The sequence below is a fragment of the Nanorana parkeri genome, unplaced genomic scaffold (genome assembly GCF_000935625.1).
Source record: "Nanorana parkeri isolate BGI_ZX_2015 unplaced genomic scaffold, ASM93562v1 scaffold193, whole genome shotgun sequence".
Classification (NCBI taxonomy): Eukaryota; Metazoa; Chordata; class Amphibia; order Anura; family Dicroglossidae; genus Nanorana; species Nanorana parkeri.
In genome coordinates this window covers 833,049-848,843 of record NW_017306461.1, presented here as the reverse complement: position 1 = coordinate 848,843, position 15,795 = coordinate 833,049, and the positions used below count along the sequence as shown (strand labels likewise).

The window sequence follows — 15,795 nt, the reverse complement described above, 5'->3', positions numbered from 1 at the left end:
CAGCTTTCATCAAAATATATTTTGCAGGATTGATTTACTAAAGGAGTAGAAAGTTCAAAGCTTTAGATTGTGTTTTATACATTCCAGGTACATCAAAACAAAATATGGTACAAGCCTTACAGTTGGATTTCTTTAGGAAGCAGTTTGAGTAGAACAGCCTGACAGAACGCAGCAGAAAAAGACTTTTGCTCTTTGTGTTGAAGCAGTGGTCTTTCTGCAGTGGTCCGGCATGCCTCTTGCTGAGTCTGAGCTAGAGCTTTCCAAACAACAGGGGACATTAGCTTTGCATATTGCTGAGCTATAGGTCTGACTCGGCAGGGAGGGCATCAGGCCTCTGCAGAGAGACCACTGCTTCCACACACAGACCAGAGGTCCCATTGCAGCTGTGGAAATGGGAACGCTTTTTTCTTCTTGGGCTGTATCTGCTTTAGAAAATGATCTGTAAGACGTTGAAAGCCTTTTGTTGTGATGCACATGGAATATAATTTATCTGCTTTAAATTGAAGTTTCATTTGGGCAATAAAGAAGAACTTTACCCACCAATGTAATGTCTCCCGTAAGAGTTCCTTAAAGGCATGCCACCTATTAAGGGTGCCAGTGTGCTTATTTCAGCTCTCAACCGACCTTTCAAGCCCTCAAATGGCTGGTGTCATATCTGATCACATGGTCAGCACCATGGCCACTGCAATCCAAATAGAGGCCAAGATGGCACCTTCCTAAGCTGTACGGGACGGGAGCTTGTAGTTCCGCTTTAAAAAAATAATTTGTCTTTCACATTCAACTTCTAATTTTGTGTGTAAACATGAGGCCGTCTTTTATTTAGTTTCTACCCTTACATATTTTGTAACCGTCATTATTTTCACAACTGTCTCAGCCCTGTAAATAATATGGTGACTGTACATAATGTTTTATCTTCTCCTATTGACATACCTAGACTTTAAATCCAAAAATGACAGCAGAGAGACTTTTATAGGTCTTGAATCATCTCCGACACCGGCTACGTGCTTCAATGCTGACTAAAGGTTTCTGTAGACACCCAGAGTCAGTGAGTGCAGTGGCCAGGGAGGGATCTATGTGACCTCATTAGAACTCTGCGGGGACCATCTTCAGAAAATACAACCATCACAAACTGCAGAGTTTCATCTTTAATTTCATTTTTGAATACAATAACCAGCACCTAATGTTTATTGCTCTGCAGTAGTTAACCCTTACACTCCTTTCATAAGTACTGGGCCCTGTTAGGGCTGAATTTACCATTCAATGCTCAATTTACCATGTCTACTTTTCTGTTTTGTTTATAAGATCTATAATGTCCATTCCATACACATACAAATATGCTGAAATATACATTACTAGGGATGCACTGAGCCGGCTCCATGCTGATTTGGCTGGGAAGCCCCTGGCCAGTCAGGAAACCGGGAGGCAGGTCATTACTCGCCGCCCAGCTTCCTTATTGCACTGGAAGCTGGCTCCATGTTCCCTTTCTTCTGACTGGTAATTCTGGTATCTGAGAAGGTATCAGAGCATTTGGGTGAGGTACGAGTACTCGCCCAAATACTCAGTATCGGTACAGATACTAGTATCGATATCGGTTAGGGATGCACCGATACCAAGTACAGTACAGCACCGATACTTTTCGAGCTCCAAGGCTAGACTAGAGAGAAATGTAAAAGTTAGGAGGCAGCTGTCATTTGTAAGGAGCACACGGAGCTCCTGGGATTTGTACATCTCTGTTTTAATGTATGATTTTGTTTTTTATATATATAAGGGATGCACTGATACCAGTTTTGCAAGTACTGATACTTGTCCAAGTACTCAGATACAAGTACTGATACATTTTTGTTTATTGTCATGTGACAGTTTTTCCAAAAACAATATGACTAATGATTTCAGGCCAGTGGTGGAGTGCCAGAGCTGGGTCCCAGCTGCAACCCTGGTAGTTCTCATGAAAATGCCAAGTATCTGCACTGGTACTCAAAGTATCAGTGCATCCCTATACACCTACACTGTGCAAAACAGAGGAAGCTGCCAACATCCAGCCTGTAAAAGTATCCTATGATATTTTGAATATACCTCTAGCAAGACAGCATGAACATTTTTGTTTTTACACCTTGTGCTCCACGTATTGTACGTAAAGTGTGCTGTACTTTAGTGTGTTGTGCTGCCCATTATTTTCAGTGACATCTCAATACACATTTATGTGGGGGGAAAAATGCAACAGGACCTACATGTTTTGTGTTGAGGTGCATTGTAGCCTGTTCTGAATAGGTTTACCTAATTTCTACATTGAAGAAAGTTTCCCAGCAAGGCTCTGAAGAACGTTTATTTATTCCTATGGAAAAGCTGTCTGTTATTTCTCTCACCAGTGGACGACCTTCCCATCGGAATGAAAAGAGAGTTAAAGGCAGACTATGAAACTGGGAAAGGGGGTGTGAGGGACCTTTTAAAGGAGATCTGTGCTCTTTAGTAGGGATGTACCTATACTAGTATTGGTATCCGTGCTGATACTGTGCATTTTCACAAGTACATTTATTATTAGTATTATTATTCAGGATTTATATAGTGCTAAGTTTGCGCAGCGCTTTACAATATAAGGAGGACATTACAATTCAGGACAAGACGGTAACGAGGGCCCTGCCCATGAGGGCTTACAATCTAAGAGGGAGGGGCAAGTGATACATGAGGAGGTAGCTGTGTGGGGATGAATTGCTTGAGAAAGTGCTAGTTCAGCGGTTAGGTTGAGGTGGGAAAGGCTTCCCTGAAGAGATGAGTGTTTAGTGATCGCTTAAAAGCAGTCAGAGTGGGGGATAGTTGGATAGGTTGGGGTAAAGAGTTCCAGAGGATAAGAGAGAGACTAGGGAAGTCCTGGAGGCAAGCATGGGAGGAGTTGATGAGGGAGCTGGAAAGCAGGAGGTCTTGGGAGGAGCGGAGGGGACAGTTAGGTTGATACTTTGAGACAAGGTTGGAGATATAGCCAGGAGCAGAGTTGTGGATGGCTTTGAAAGTGGTTGTTAATATTTTAAATCATAGGGCCCACAGTCCTGCATTACACATGAGGAGGCTGATGGACAGTCCACAAACTGGAATGTAGAAGAGATAAGCGCTGACTGAAAGGGGGCGTGCGTAGGGATCAGTTTAATAATAATTGCTCTTCCAAGGTACCCTAGACCTAAAGGAAAAATAAACCGATCCAGTGCTGGGGCAGCCTTTATGCAAGGGGACCCATTTTCCCCGGTGATAGTATTTAAACTGAGCAGTGTGTACATTTGTAGATCATGGCTGAATTTTCGGTCCCTTTTTTGTGAAATGAAACGCATATCCTTCCCCTGTATGTGCTTCTCTTATACAGTAGCAGTTTATTTTTGACAAACTATGGCCTTTTACATATAAACATGATCAGCCGAATTTTAAATGCAGTTTTAAAATTCTTTTTACCTGTGAGTAGCCATCTTTGACCAGCACATTCAGACAGTGCAGAGCGTGCTTCCTCCATCATGATGCAAATCTATCAGTCCCTAAACATCAGTGATCAGCTGGCTGACGCTTCTTCACAAATCTCGGGAGCCGGGCAGTCTTTGGCATTGCAATGTCTGACAGCAGCCACTAGAGGGAGCAGTTCATAAAGGTTTGATCAAGACGTATGGAACAGCCAGCAAGTAAACCGCCGAATGAAGAACAGCAAGGGAAATGTTACCATGTACCCGGTGATTGCACGGACACTTCCAGCTAGAGGATAGAGAATGATCCAATCTAACAAGTGTCGTCCTGTCTGTACAAAGCTGGCCACAGGACCATTACTAGACTCTGATCAATCAGCCTGTATTGTGCACTGAGGTTCATAGAGGGGAGGGTATGCACCCAACTAATATGTGTCCATCTGTCCTAGAAGAGAGATTTATAAGCATGAATTGTATCTGAAGTAAGCACAATCGCCAGGATGTAGGAAAAGTCAATAGAGTGATGTTGTTGTCATTCTTGACACCCGCCAGTGCCCCCCTATCTACCAACAGCCGAAATAGCTCAGTTGGGAGAGCGTTAGACTGAAGATCTAAAGGTCCCTGGTTCGATCCCGGGTTTCGGCAGATTTTTTTTTTTTTATTATCAACACCAATGCTCATAGTCTGATGAAGTACTAAATACTGTGGTTTTGTTTAGTGAAATGTGTGACTTAAAGTTTCAGTCATCATAGTACTAGTAAATTATGACCTGCAGTGATAAGCAATATGAATTATACAATAGTATGTGTGTTACCAGATTTCGAGTGTGGCTGCAACAAGCTCCTCATTTAGAAGTGAGAAGGGTTTCCAAGGCCACATGGATATTTTAAACAAGACTTTCTCTATGCGCCATAAACATAATCTCATAAATGTAGTATATCATAATTCCATGCCTATTAAGATCTGGCGGTTCTTATGCACTGCGCTTACACATGCCCGTTAACACTTTCGCTGCCACTGACATTTGTCATATGTGGGTGGCAGTGCCAGCATGGCCAAAAACTATTTGTTTTACTCCCGGCTGTCAGTCTTCTCTGGTGGCTGTTACTTCCACATGTTGTAGAAGGTGCGACCATGTGTCCCGGGCCTACCTGGCCCTCCTGGGCACCCGGGACCTCCATGGCAGATGTAAGTATGTAGAGCAGAGGGAATTAAGCAAAGATCCATTCAATGATCTCCTTTGTGAAGAATAAACCTGGACGCGCTCAGCTCCGGTTACTTACAGGTTATACGTTGTCATTTCCAGGTTGTTGTGCCCAGGGAAGAAACTGATTGAGCACATGTACTCAGCCAGCTTCATCAGAGTATAAAGGTGAATAGATCCTTGATGTCTCCTTAAAGAGGACCTGTCATCTGCGATATGCTTTCGCATAGGAGAATTATTAGTCCCCTTGTGATAGCAATAAAATGAACAAAAAGGAAGAAAGTTTTCAAAATGAAAATAAAATAAATACCTCAAAAAATCTAGTCCTCCTGCCCCTATGTATATCCACATATGAACGCAGATGTGCGCGCTGGGTGTGCTTGCATATGAAAATGACAAGTGTGTCACACATATTAGGTACTGATGCGCACGCCACAATGAGATCAATAATTCTAGGGCAATCATTCACTATTAACTCTAAACTAATGACCTTATTGGATAATATTGGTAACGGAGCTTGTTGCCATTTTACGGGTGCATGCAATTTGAAGCTTGACATGTTTGGTAACTATTTACTCAGCAGAAGATAATTTTTTTTGTTATATTTTACAAAGAACATTGGGGATTGTGTTGTGTTTATGTGCAGGGAAATTAAAGGAGAACTATGAGGTGAGTGATTTCCACTCACCTCATAGTTCTAGCCGACCCGTGACAATGAGACTGTCACAGGTCGGCTCAGTAGATCGGGAGGTGAGCGAACACATACCGGGTTCGCTCACCTCTCGATCCTGTCACGGCTCTTTGCCGTGACAGGAGGAGGGGCTGGATTCCCCTCTCCCCGCTCCGATCTGCCAGCGCTGACTGGCAGAACGGATGGGGGAGGGGGCAGGTACAGCTAGCTCTGCCTCTATATAGGCAGAGCCAGCTGTCACTCACGCAGCTGGGCGGATCCCGACGTCCAGCTCGCGGTATACTGAGCTTAGGGTAACGGGAGGACACAAACCCTAAGGAGAACTATGGGGAAAAACACTGACCCCATAGTTCTCCTTTAATTCAAATGCATTTTTTTAACAGAAAATTTGGGCTCGATAAACAGCTGCACTAATATCGTGCAACATAAAAAATGGCTACTGCCAACATTGTATTCTACAGGGTCACTCCTTTCAAAAAATAGTAATCTTCGGGCCAAAATGTACATGTTATAGTGTGCACAAAATGAAAAACAAAAGGGCTAATGAGCATCATATCACGCATTAACATGAAGTGTGTTAAGACAGCCCATTAATTTTGAACATTGCACAGTAGCGCGTTATTGTGCATTACTGTGCGTTGTGGTCCACTGCATAAACCTTAGAGCATTGGGGTGGTATTCAAAATGAATTACACCACAATGTTGACACATGCAACCCCTGTTTTGCGGTAATGCAAATATGACCGTACTGCATAGCAACCATGTGCTTCAGGCTTCAAAGTCATCACATCATATGACATCATTGTCACAGCAGTGATTGTTTTGATAAAGGATGACTGTAAATGCTCTGTTCCTGCAGTCTGGTAGGAAACATTTTCCCGTGACAAGGCTGAACACATAAAATCCCAGGCAGGAAACCTCCTTGTGTGACACCACTCTTAAAATGGTGTAAACCCAGGGCTGTCCCTATATTGAGGCAGCCTAAAGCTGATGTCTCAGTCGCATCTCTTTGGGTCACTTGAGAGGGGGAGTCAGAGTGGCATGGCCGCTCTGCTGCACAGTGTTTGCATTGTTTGTAAGTGCCATAAACATCTCCCCACGCAGCTCTTAGCAACCTGGGATGCTCTGGGCAGCATCCCACTCAGCTCCTGGCAACCAGTGATGTCACTGGTTGCCAGGAGCTGAGCGGGACGCTCTAGCTGGTGTCCCGCCACCACCAGCCTCAGGTGGCGTAAAGCCTAGGGACGCCCCTGTGTAAACCAAAAAACTAGAACCCCATTAAGAGCTTTCACAATAAATATCTTTAACAGTGTGCACCTTTTCTTTTCATAATTTTACTTTTGATGAAAATACCTCTTGATCATGCAAGTGACCTTCTCTTCCTTGTCTGCAGTGGCAACGCTCTGCAGGCTCATGTTCCCTCTGCAGCGTTGTCGCCGCACATTGCGCGTGTTCCGTCTAAATAGATGGACTCTATGGCTAAGTCCCCTTTGAAACCATTGCGTTTCATGCATGTGCTTTCAGGTGCGTTCGCGGAACACTACAAAAACGTGTGTTGTGCTTGCGGTGCCATTCCTTTTTAATGGCATCCAAAACATGGCGGGGAAAACGCGTGCTTTCCCGTGCGTGGACACGCGTTAAAAAATGGCTACTGCCACCAAAAAATGCAGTGCACCTGTAGCAGAATCTGCTACATGAGGTACTTTCCCACGTTTGTTGTGCATGTGGCACCCATTGAAATCAATCGGCGATGCATGGCAAACGCAAGAAAAAAAACACACATGAAGGCAACACACGTTCCTGGTACGCTGAAGTGTGAACAGGGCCTGACTCTGCATGGGACGGGCAGTGGGCAGGACCAAGCCGCAGCATGTCATCCTGACATCGCCAGTAAGCACTCCTTCAGTCTCACAGTCAATACTAATGACCACAAGGCTCTCTAGAGTAACTGCTCTCGCACAGGGCTATTTTCCGCCCGTCAGGCTCCCAACTACCTACATAACATGCAGCACCACGGGCACGGGGCAGATAAAAAGCATTGACACAGCTGCTCACCTTGCTATTATTGCCATGTACTGCAGGGCAGACTGGAGGAGGGTTTACTGGTGACAATTGGTCCCGCCCACCACCCGGCCCGTGCAGAGCCCAGATGAGCAAGGTGATCACATGACTTCAAAGAAAAGCAAAAAAAAGGTATTTAGCAGCATTTTTAAATATTCAGCGCTTGCTGCTTGTATTTGTTTGGACATCTCCTCCACAGATTTGAACACAAGAGCATGTGGACTTACATTTCTATTATAGCAGAGGTTCTAGCTCGCTGTTTTTCTGTCGCCGTACGCATAGCATTTTAGAAAGCATTTTCATTGCATTACCTTTTCATAACAAGCGATATTTCTGGAGAGAACTCAGAGGTGACGCTGACAGCAGATCATCTCTTAATTATTATTTATAGAAATATAGTGGAATGTCTTAATACATGACTATACTATTATTCATATTATTATTGCATATTCCCATGGCTGTCTGGTCTGATGTGTTCATTCTTCCATGTTTAATGAAACAAACATTTAGCTTCAGAAACTGCACATTCCAGTCTTATTATGGTGCTATTGATGTGAGGCATTCATTAGTACTAATCCCTGTTGTTTAAGCTAGATGACTGAGTTTCAGCTATGTTCATTACCCAGTCCTTATGACTGGACACAAGCATTACATTTTACACACCAGATAATCACATATTTATGTACATTCATAGTACTATTGGACTTTCCCATTTCACACCTAGGGCTGCTTCTAAAATGGGTTAGATTCCCAGTCTAGGGGGCTCACCATGGCAAAACCTTTTTTTTTAGCCATTTATGGGCCCCAGGCATCCTGTTTATCCAGCATTAAATCAAACATGACATGCTTATTAATCTAGATGGCTGTATAAGGTCTATTAGGGTTCCATACAAAAAGCACAGTGATACCCTTTACAAAGGGGGTTAGTGACCCGCTGGCTCTATTGAAATGAATAATAAGCTATAAGTAGTAGCGGAATTTTTGTCATGTGAGCGTCAGTCATATGATTGGACTTTCCTCCAATGCAGAGTTCTCTTCTCTGGCTTGTTTGCCATTGACATCTGACAAACAAAATATGTACAAACCACTACACTTTCCCTTTAAACTTCATTTGCTAATATAACACACAAAAAAAAGAAAAATTCCCAAAAATGACTAAATATGCCTATTTTTCAATAAAAGGTTTTTGAAGCATCCCTCCCTCCCCTGAACAAACCCTTTTAAGTGCTGGTTTTGACTAGGGAGCTAAAATAACAAAGGGACTCACCTGAATTGCGATCCTGGCTTGCTCTAAAGGTGCCCATACACTGCTCGATTCTCGTACGAGAAATCGTATGAGAATCGAACAGTGTGAACGAAGACGTGCAACCGTTTCTACTGTACGGTCGCACGTCTTTTGTCTAAGGAGCATGCTAGAAAACCAGCCAAGAATCATACGATTTTCGGCTGGTTTGAACAGTGCTCGGGAGACAAATGCCGAACGGGCCGGTGTGCGCACGCGCACACTGCCCGTTCAGCATTGCGGTCATCGGAAGCCCGCGATGATCGAGAGTGCGATCTGCCTGTCCAAGATGGGCAGATCGTACGTTTTTTTAAGCACTTTACAACCATCGCAAGACTAAGGTCTTGCGATGGTTGTACAGTGTATGGCCACCTTAAGACCGGTCCCTTCCGCCGTGCTCCCTCACCATTCCGGCAGTCTGAGGTCCTGTAAGTCATCACATCCTATACAGTATATAGGACATGAGGACGCTGAGGGACATTCCATTGCTGGAATGGAGGGGGAGCAAGGCTGATTGGACCAGTCTAGGAGCTAACCGAGATTGTGGTTCAGGTGAGTATATCTCTGTTATATGAACTCCGTAGACAAAACAAGCACAGTGGGTAACCCCACTGCAAGGGTTAAGATTTTACTTGAGCGAAGTTCTTCTTTAAACTCCATAGAAACTAACTGCGTTGATTTTCACTATGTACAGTAATAAAGATCCGATTGGTAAAATGTGTTATTAGGAATACACTGATACCAGTATCAGTGCCAATACTGGGCATTTTCATGAAAATCCCCCGATATTTAGCACTGATACCAGAGCTTTAATCTTTTTAAACATGATCGACTGCCTGAGGTCCCGCGCTTGCAGGGGACCTCAGGCAGCCTGCTGGGGACCTCGTGGTGGCTGTCTTTTACAGCGCTGGTCTGGGTGCACATTTTCTCCTCCTCCTTCCCACCTCCCCCACCCACCTGAGCAGCCATGGGGAGATCCGCACACAGCCCTGGTAAGACCCACACCCGCCTGCACAGCCCCAGTGAGACTTGCACGCAGCCCTAGTGGTACTGCACAGCCCTGGTGAGACCTGCACTCAGTCCTAGTGAGAACCTGCACAGGCTCCTAGGACACTGCCCTGGCGAGCAATACAGAGTATGCAGCTCCATATTATTCTGCATTGCTGTATAATGGATTGCTGGGATTTGTAGTCCTCTATATCCGATGGTATTCTGCATTGCTGTATAATGGATTGCTGGGATTTGTAGTCCCTCTACAGCTTGGTGTCAGTGGCAGAGCTACCGGGGCTGCATTGGTTGCAGCAGTGACTGGGCCCTGGCGCTCTACCACTCCTAAAATGATTAGTCTGTATTAGTTTAGAAAAACTGTCACATGACACTAAAAAAAAAGATAACGGTAATTGGTATCGCAGCGTCCTTGAGGAAAAGTTTTTTTATTTTAACATAATAAGACTTTATTAGTTTTCTACATTTTTTCACAATATACATAAATCAATAACCACACAACCCTAATTCATGTATCTTTACACATATTGGGTAGATATGTTCTAAATAACATCATCTAACCCTCTAATTGTAAAACAAGCAATTATATCTCACCCATTACACTTTCCTCCCAATACCTATCCAAGAAAAAGAGTTGTAAAAGTGAATGTCATAACTTTATATAACCCCTCCCCCCACCCATTCATCCCCTCCCCATCCTCTCTCTCTCCCATCCCCGGTCTCCATGGTCCATATAGTCAATTAAAAACCTGTAATCCTTGAATTTCTCCTTTATTCTGCCATATTAGTTGAGATAACTCCTATTTCCCTTCAAGGAATATGCTCCTCCTTATATCACAAAGCTCTGTATGCATCTGTTTCCATATACCTAATCCTCATATCTTCCCATTGAGAATATCGTTTATTGATATGTGCCGTTAGCTCCTCATATCTTTTAATCTTGCTTAATTCCACTACCCATTCCTTAATAGTAGGAGCCCTCTGTGTGTTCCAGTATCATGGAATTAATGTTCGTGCTGCCGCCATAAAGAATCTAAGAAGATCCTTTTTAAGTTTTTAACTCTAAATATCGATCCTGGAAATATTGAAAGGAGGCCTATCTTGGGTGAGGGAACCACTAAAGTGCCAACCACCTTGTTATAAACTTCAAAAATATGTTTCCAAAAAGGCATTATATGATCACATTTCCACCAAATATGGAAATAAGTCCCTTCTGCATCCTTACATCTCCAACACAATGGTGATTTTAAGGGGAAGATTCTGTGTAGAAGGGTCGGGCATCTATACCAGCGAGATAAAATCTTATATTCCTTCTGTTGATACGAAGAGGCAATAGATATTTTATGAGTTAGTATAAAGAATTTTTGCACCTCCTCATCTGACAAAGAGATTTGGAGATCTTTCTCCCATACTGAAATGAAATAAGGCCTTAAAGAAGATCGTACATTCAATATATTGCGATACAGTATGGAGATCACATGGGTTGGTCCCTCCTTCTGACAGCAAAGAGCTTCAAACCAAGTAAGTGGTCTATGTAACGGGGCTTTCTCCTGTAATTTAATATACAAGGCTCTAAGTTGAAAATACTGAAGCCACAAATTGGATTTATGTGCTTGGTGCAGGCAAAAGAGATGTCAACGGTTTGAAATATGTCGGTGTAAGAGCATCCATTGTAGGTGAAGGTGAGCATCGGTTGGAAACGCCTATCTGCAATTTGCAAATTTTAGAAGAACTTCCCATAGCTGCAGTAAGATCAACATTTTGAGTTATTTTGCTCTGAGTCCATTCCTCCATTCTCATTGTTTCCAGGCCCTGAGGAAGGGGGTTTTGTCTGCCCCTGAAATGCATTGACTGTTTCATTATCACATTAAACTTTTTTATGGACTCTGACATCCATTTTGGTTTGACACTCATCTTCTGTTCCTGAGTTGCCCCAGTACTTCCTATTAGAGACCGTGCATCTTTGAGCTGTCCATAACCATAAGCTAATGAGCTACCTAGCTACCGACCAGAGGTTTTTTCAATGGGTCCCTGCTCAGTAACAATTCAGCGCTGCTATCAGTTAGAAAGCCTGGCCCACCCCGCCACCTCTATGGCATTTCAGAATACCGGCATTTCTGAAAGTGCAATAAGTGGGGCTGATCTGAGGCCTGAAGGTGCTGAAATTACTATTTTTTTTTTAAGTCCCAAGGTACAGGAACTTGAGGGAGGGAGAGAATGAGCGAACGAGAGAGGAGATATTACAACTGTCCAGATACCATCTAGGACAAAGTATCCATTTATAAAGCCACTTTGGGAGAGCTCCAGGAAGTGCTGTCACCTTGGTCACTCTCACGTTAGTTTAGAACATTTTTTTGCTACAAGTTTCACAAGTACCTTCTCTTATGGTAGCTATTATATTCAGCCAGGCGATCTGTGTGAACCCAGAGGTTTGCAAAAGTAGGCTCACTTGCACAAAGATTGTGATTGAAACAAGCTGTCTCTATACATTTATTCTAAAGTATATCTAAAGCCAAACCTTTTTTCAATGTTTTGGATAGGGTGGGGGAAGGGTTACAACTGCCGTCAGTTTTTATATTTCTATGTCCTTGCTGGGGATATATACCCTATTTGTTGTCACCAGGACAGAACGTGAAGGGATATTCATAATGTTATAGTTGTCAACAAAATAGGAGGCAAAAGGGAAATCTGCCAGCGAGGAGAACCTGTCTGGTGACAACAGTCTACGTGGGCTTCTCCCCACTTTATCTCACTGTCTCCAAGAAGTGAAAGTGAGTGTAAATCTTCTCAATGGGACATACACAGCAAAATAAGTGTCATGGAGGATGTTACCCATTTTCCACTCTATCCAAAATTAAAATTGGCTATGATATTCTTTAATGGTTGCATATTCTTGTTAAAGCAGAACTGTGCTGGGGGGCTCTTGTTATAAAGTCAAAGTATGTGAGTTTGCCCTTCTCTCTGATGGAAAGTATACTCTCACCGTCATCTCCTTCTTCCAGAGTGGTGTCTGCTCTTTCACCCATTGGGTACCCAATATTGATGTAACTGCTGGGCATGTGCTCCAGAGTTATTTTATCCCGGCATCGTACAGATAGATGCTGAGATTGCACACTGCACTGCAGGAAAACAAAATGCTAGGTAAAATGAGAAATGAGTTTGGTTTTTTTCTGCACATACAAAGTCTCTTCTACCAAAAAAAACAACTCTTCTCCCGAGCAACATTTTCTCATTTTCCAGGCAAATGTTTTCTTAACCCTTGCAGTGGAGCTAACCCCACACTGCAAGGGGTTAAGTGCTTGTTTGGGTCTAGGTGCAAAAAAATCCTGATCCTCAGAGCCGGCTTGCTCTTATCTCCCCCTCCACTGCAGTTGCCTAAGGTCCGTAAATGATCACGTTCTATGCACAATGTGGATGTGAGGATGCCGAGGGACATACTATCACTGTAGCGGAGGAGCAGGCAGGCTGGAGGGAGCGCTGTAACAGCTAGCCAGAGGCGAGGTTCACGTGAGTATAACTTTTTTATTCTAGACACAAACAAGCATTTAACCCTTGCAGTGCAAGGGCAGCCCCCACTGCAAATGTTAAGAAAGTTTGCCCAGAGTTCTTCTTTAACTCACACTTAATGGATGGAGGAATCTCCCAGTGTGCCAAGCTTCAGCTGTCAAAATACCTGAACGATCTGATTGGATGCAGGCATTGTTCAGGTATTTTGAGAGCCAGTGGTGACGACTAGCAAGATACTGAAGCTTGGCCCAGTGGAAGATTCCCCCATCTACACAGTTTAGCGTAGATGTTCCACTTTTTCCATCTGACCATAGAAAATCTGCAGATAATCTATAGGTGTATGCAGGGGTGTAACTAGAAATCACAGTGCCCCATAGCAACATTTTGTATGGGGCCCTGCGATTTTTAGTTAAGCCCCTTGCAGAGCCCACGTGAGATCCCACACAGCCCACCTGAGAGTGACCCTGCAGAGCCCACCTTAGACTCTCTATGGTGGGCTCTGCAGGGTCGCAGGTGGGCTGGTCACACCCCTCTTACCTGTCAGCCCCGATCCGCTGTCACCCTTCTCCACCACCGGGCCCCACCTCCTCCTCGATCGTCGACGGGCCGCCTCCTCCTCCGGGCCTGGCCTCTTCCTCCACCGCCGGGCCCCGCCTTCTCCTCCACTGCCACCGCCGGGCCCTGGCCTCCTCCACCGCAGCTGCTGTCTGTCAGTGCCTCAGCAGCGGCTGTGAGGAGGAACGCGCCACTGCACAGATCACTGACAGGTTGTTAGTGATCTGGACAAGGGCGCGTTCCTCCTCACAGCCGCCAGAAGCCTGCGATGCCACAGCGACCCTCATGGCATCAGGGGGACCCCTTAGTTCCTCGTCCTGGCCGGGCCCTCCTGTGCCCCATAGCGGCCGCCTGGGTCGCTTTGTCGATAGTTCTGCCACTGGGTGTATGGCCAGCTTAGGGCAACATTCTTACCTATAATTTTGTTGTGTTTAGGGATTCCTGCATCAGGAACTTGTGATAGTATGTGAATGCATATGAGATATCGACCTTAGATTGTAAGCTCCTTGACAGCAGGGACTGATGTGAATGTGCGCTGCTACCTGTATGATCTTCCACAATACTTTTTGATCTCTCGTAATGTGTAATTGATTCCTTTTTTATATGGCTCATTGATCACCCCCAGACACAGCAGGTAGCTGGAAAGGAATCCAGAGCACATGAGCCGGTATCAGAGAGGGGGGCACACAATGTCAGCATTCTTTTCTATAGATCTGTCATGTGCTATACACGAGGAAGTCTCCACTATTAATCCTGCTATAAAAGCACACTCAGCTGAGGCTGGGAATCCTTTCCAGTCCTGACTACATCACGTGAAGGATTAAAGCTCCTGTGTCATATGAGCTCTTATATGTCAGGCTTGGAGGCGTGCTGCACTAATTGAACAATTACATGTGCTGGTAATCGTTTATCAGAGGTGCAACAAGTGCTCTTCCAGCTGAGCTGGCAGTATGGCCGTGACTTTGTACGGTAACATGGCACATGTCAGCACCTCTTGGGCTCTGCTCCTGGCTGCAGTGTGCGCTCAGCTGGTTGGAGCTCAGTTCCCCCGGGCTTGTACTACTGTGGACGCTCTAGTGAGCAAGAGGTGCTGCCCGCCTCTGGGCTCCGAGCTAGAAAACGTATGTGGCTCCCTGCAAGCCCGGGGCCAGTGTGTACCAGTGGTGGTTGATGAGCGGCCGTGGAGTGGTCCGTACACATTACGCAATGTGGATGACCGGGAGCGATGGCCACTGAAGTTCTTCAACGCCACCTGTCGGTGCACCGGTAAGTGTAGCTGCTGCCCCAGCCTACCCTTTGCCTGATCAGGCCCGTGCGCTGCAATACATGCATTACAAGTGTGCATTGTGTTAAGAAGCCCATTCATTTTGAGGGTCCATTCCCTAAGTGCAGGGCTGGTGTGTGGTGAGAGAAACTATACTGATGCTGCCACATTGCATTGTTTGCATGTCCGGGCTTTTTTTTAAACTTTATTGGAATATTACACATTACATTTCATTCAGGGTTTGTTTACATCCATCCCCAGACCAGATCTGGATGCATGTCTGCTTATGCGTTTTTGCTGTGTTTTTTTTCTAACATTGATTTTGCTTGGGTTCTAAATGTGTTTTTATTTTGTTATTTTTGAGCTCTGGAACTGAACCCTGTTTTTATTTGATGCAATTAAAAAAATTGCACGTCTGGATTTGGTGTACAAGCCATTAGGGCCCATCCACACTGGGTATGCGTGTTAATTGCATGGTACCATGCAGTGCACCTATGTGTTAACAGTGCTGGGAGGTGCGTTGCCATTCATTGGAATGGCACCCCAAATGCACCTCCTCGACTGCAATGTGATCAATCGCAACACGTGCTACCTACTGAAAGTGCACTACTTGTTTTTCTTAAATGTTAAATGTAAAGCACACGGTATTGCAGCTTAGGGGTGCACAGCCTATCGCGTTAGGGTGTGCACCCAAAACCTGTGAATAATAGATTTATTTTTAAAAGCTAGTTACTAGGCAGGAAAATGCATAAAAATTTGAACACTGGTCAAACTCGTGCCGATTCCCCC

General features: G+C 44.6%; 1 protein-coding gene and 1 non-coding gene across 2 annotated transcripts in view; both read left to right on the top strand.

The window, feature by feature from the left end:
* Positions 1-4,009: 4,009 nt before the first annotated feature.
* On the top strand, positions 4,010-4,082 carry TRNAF-GAA. The gene has a single exon. It is a non-coding gene; the product is annotated as a tRNA-Phe (tRNA).
* A 10,631-nt stretch (positions 4,083-14,713) lies between these two features.
* DCT (dopachrome tautomerase) overlaps positions 14,714-15,795 on the top strand; it is a 21,061-nt gene continuing 19,979 nt past the window's right edge. Inside the window, exon 1 of the mRNA XM_018555352.1 lies at positions 14,714-15,008. Within this exon, the coding sequence (XP_018410854.1) occupies positions 14,717-15,008 (292 nt within the window). The 5' untranslated portion in view covers positions 14,714-14,716. The remainder of the gene's footprint in view (positions 15,009-15,795) is intronic.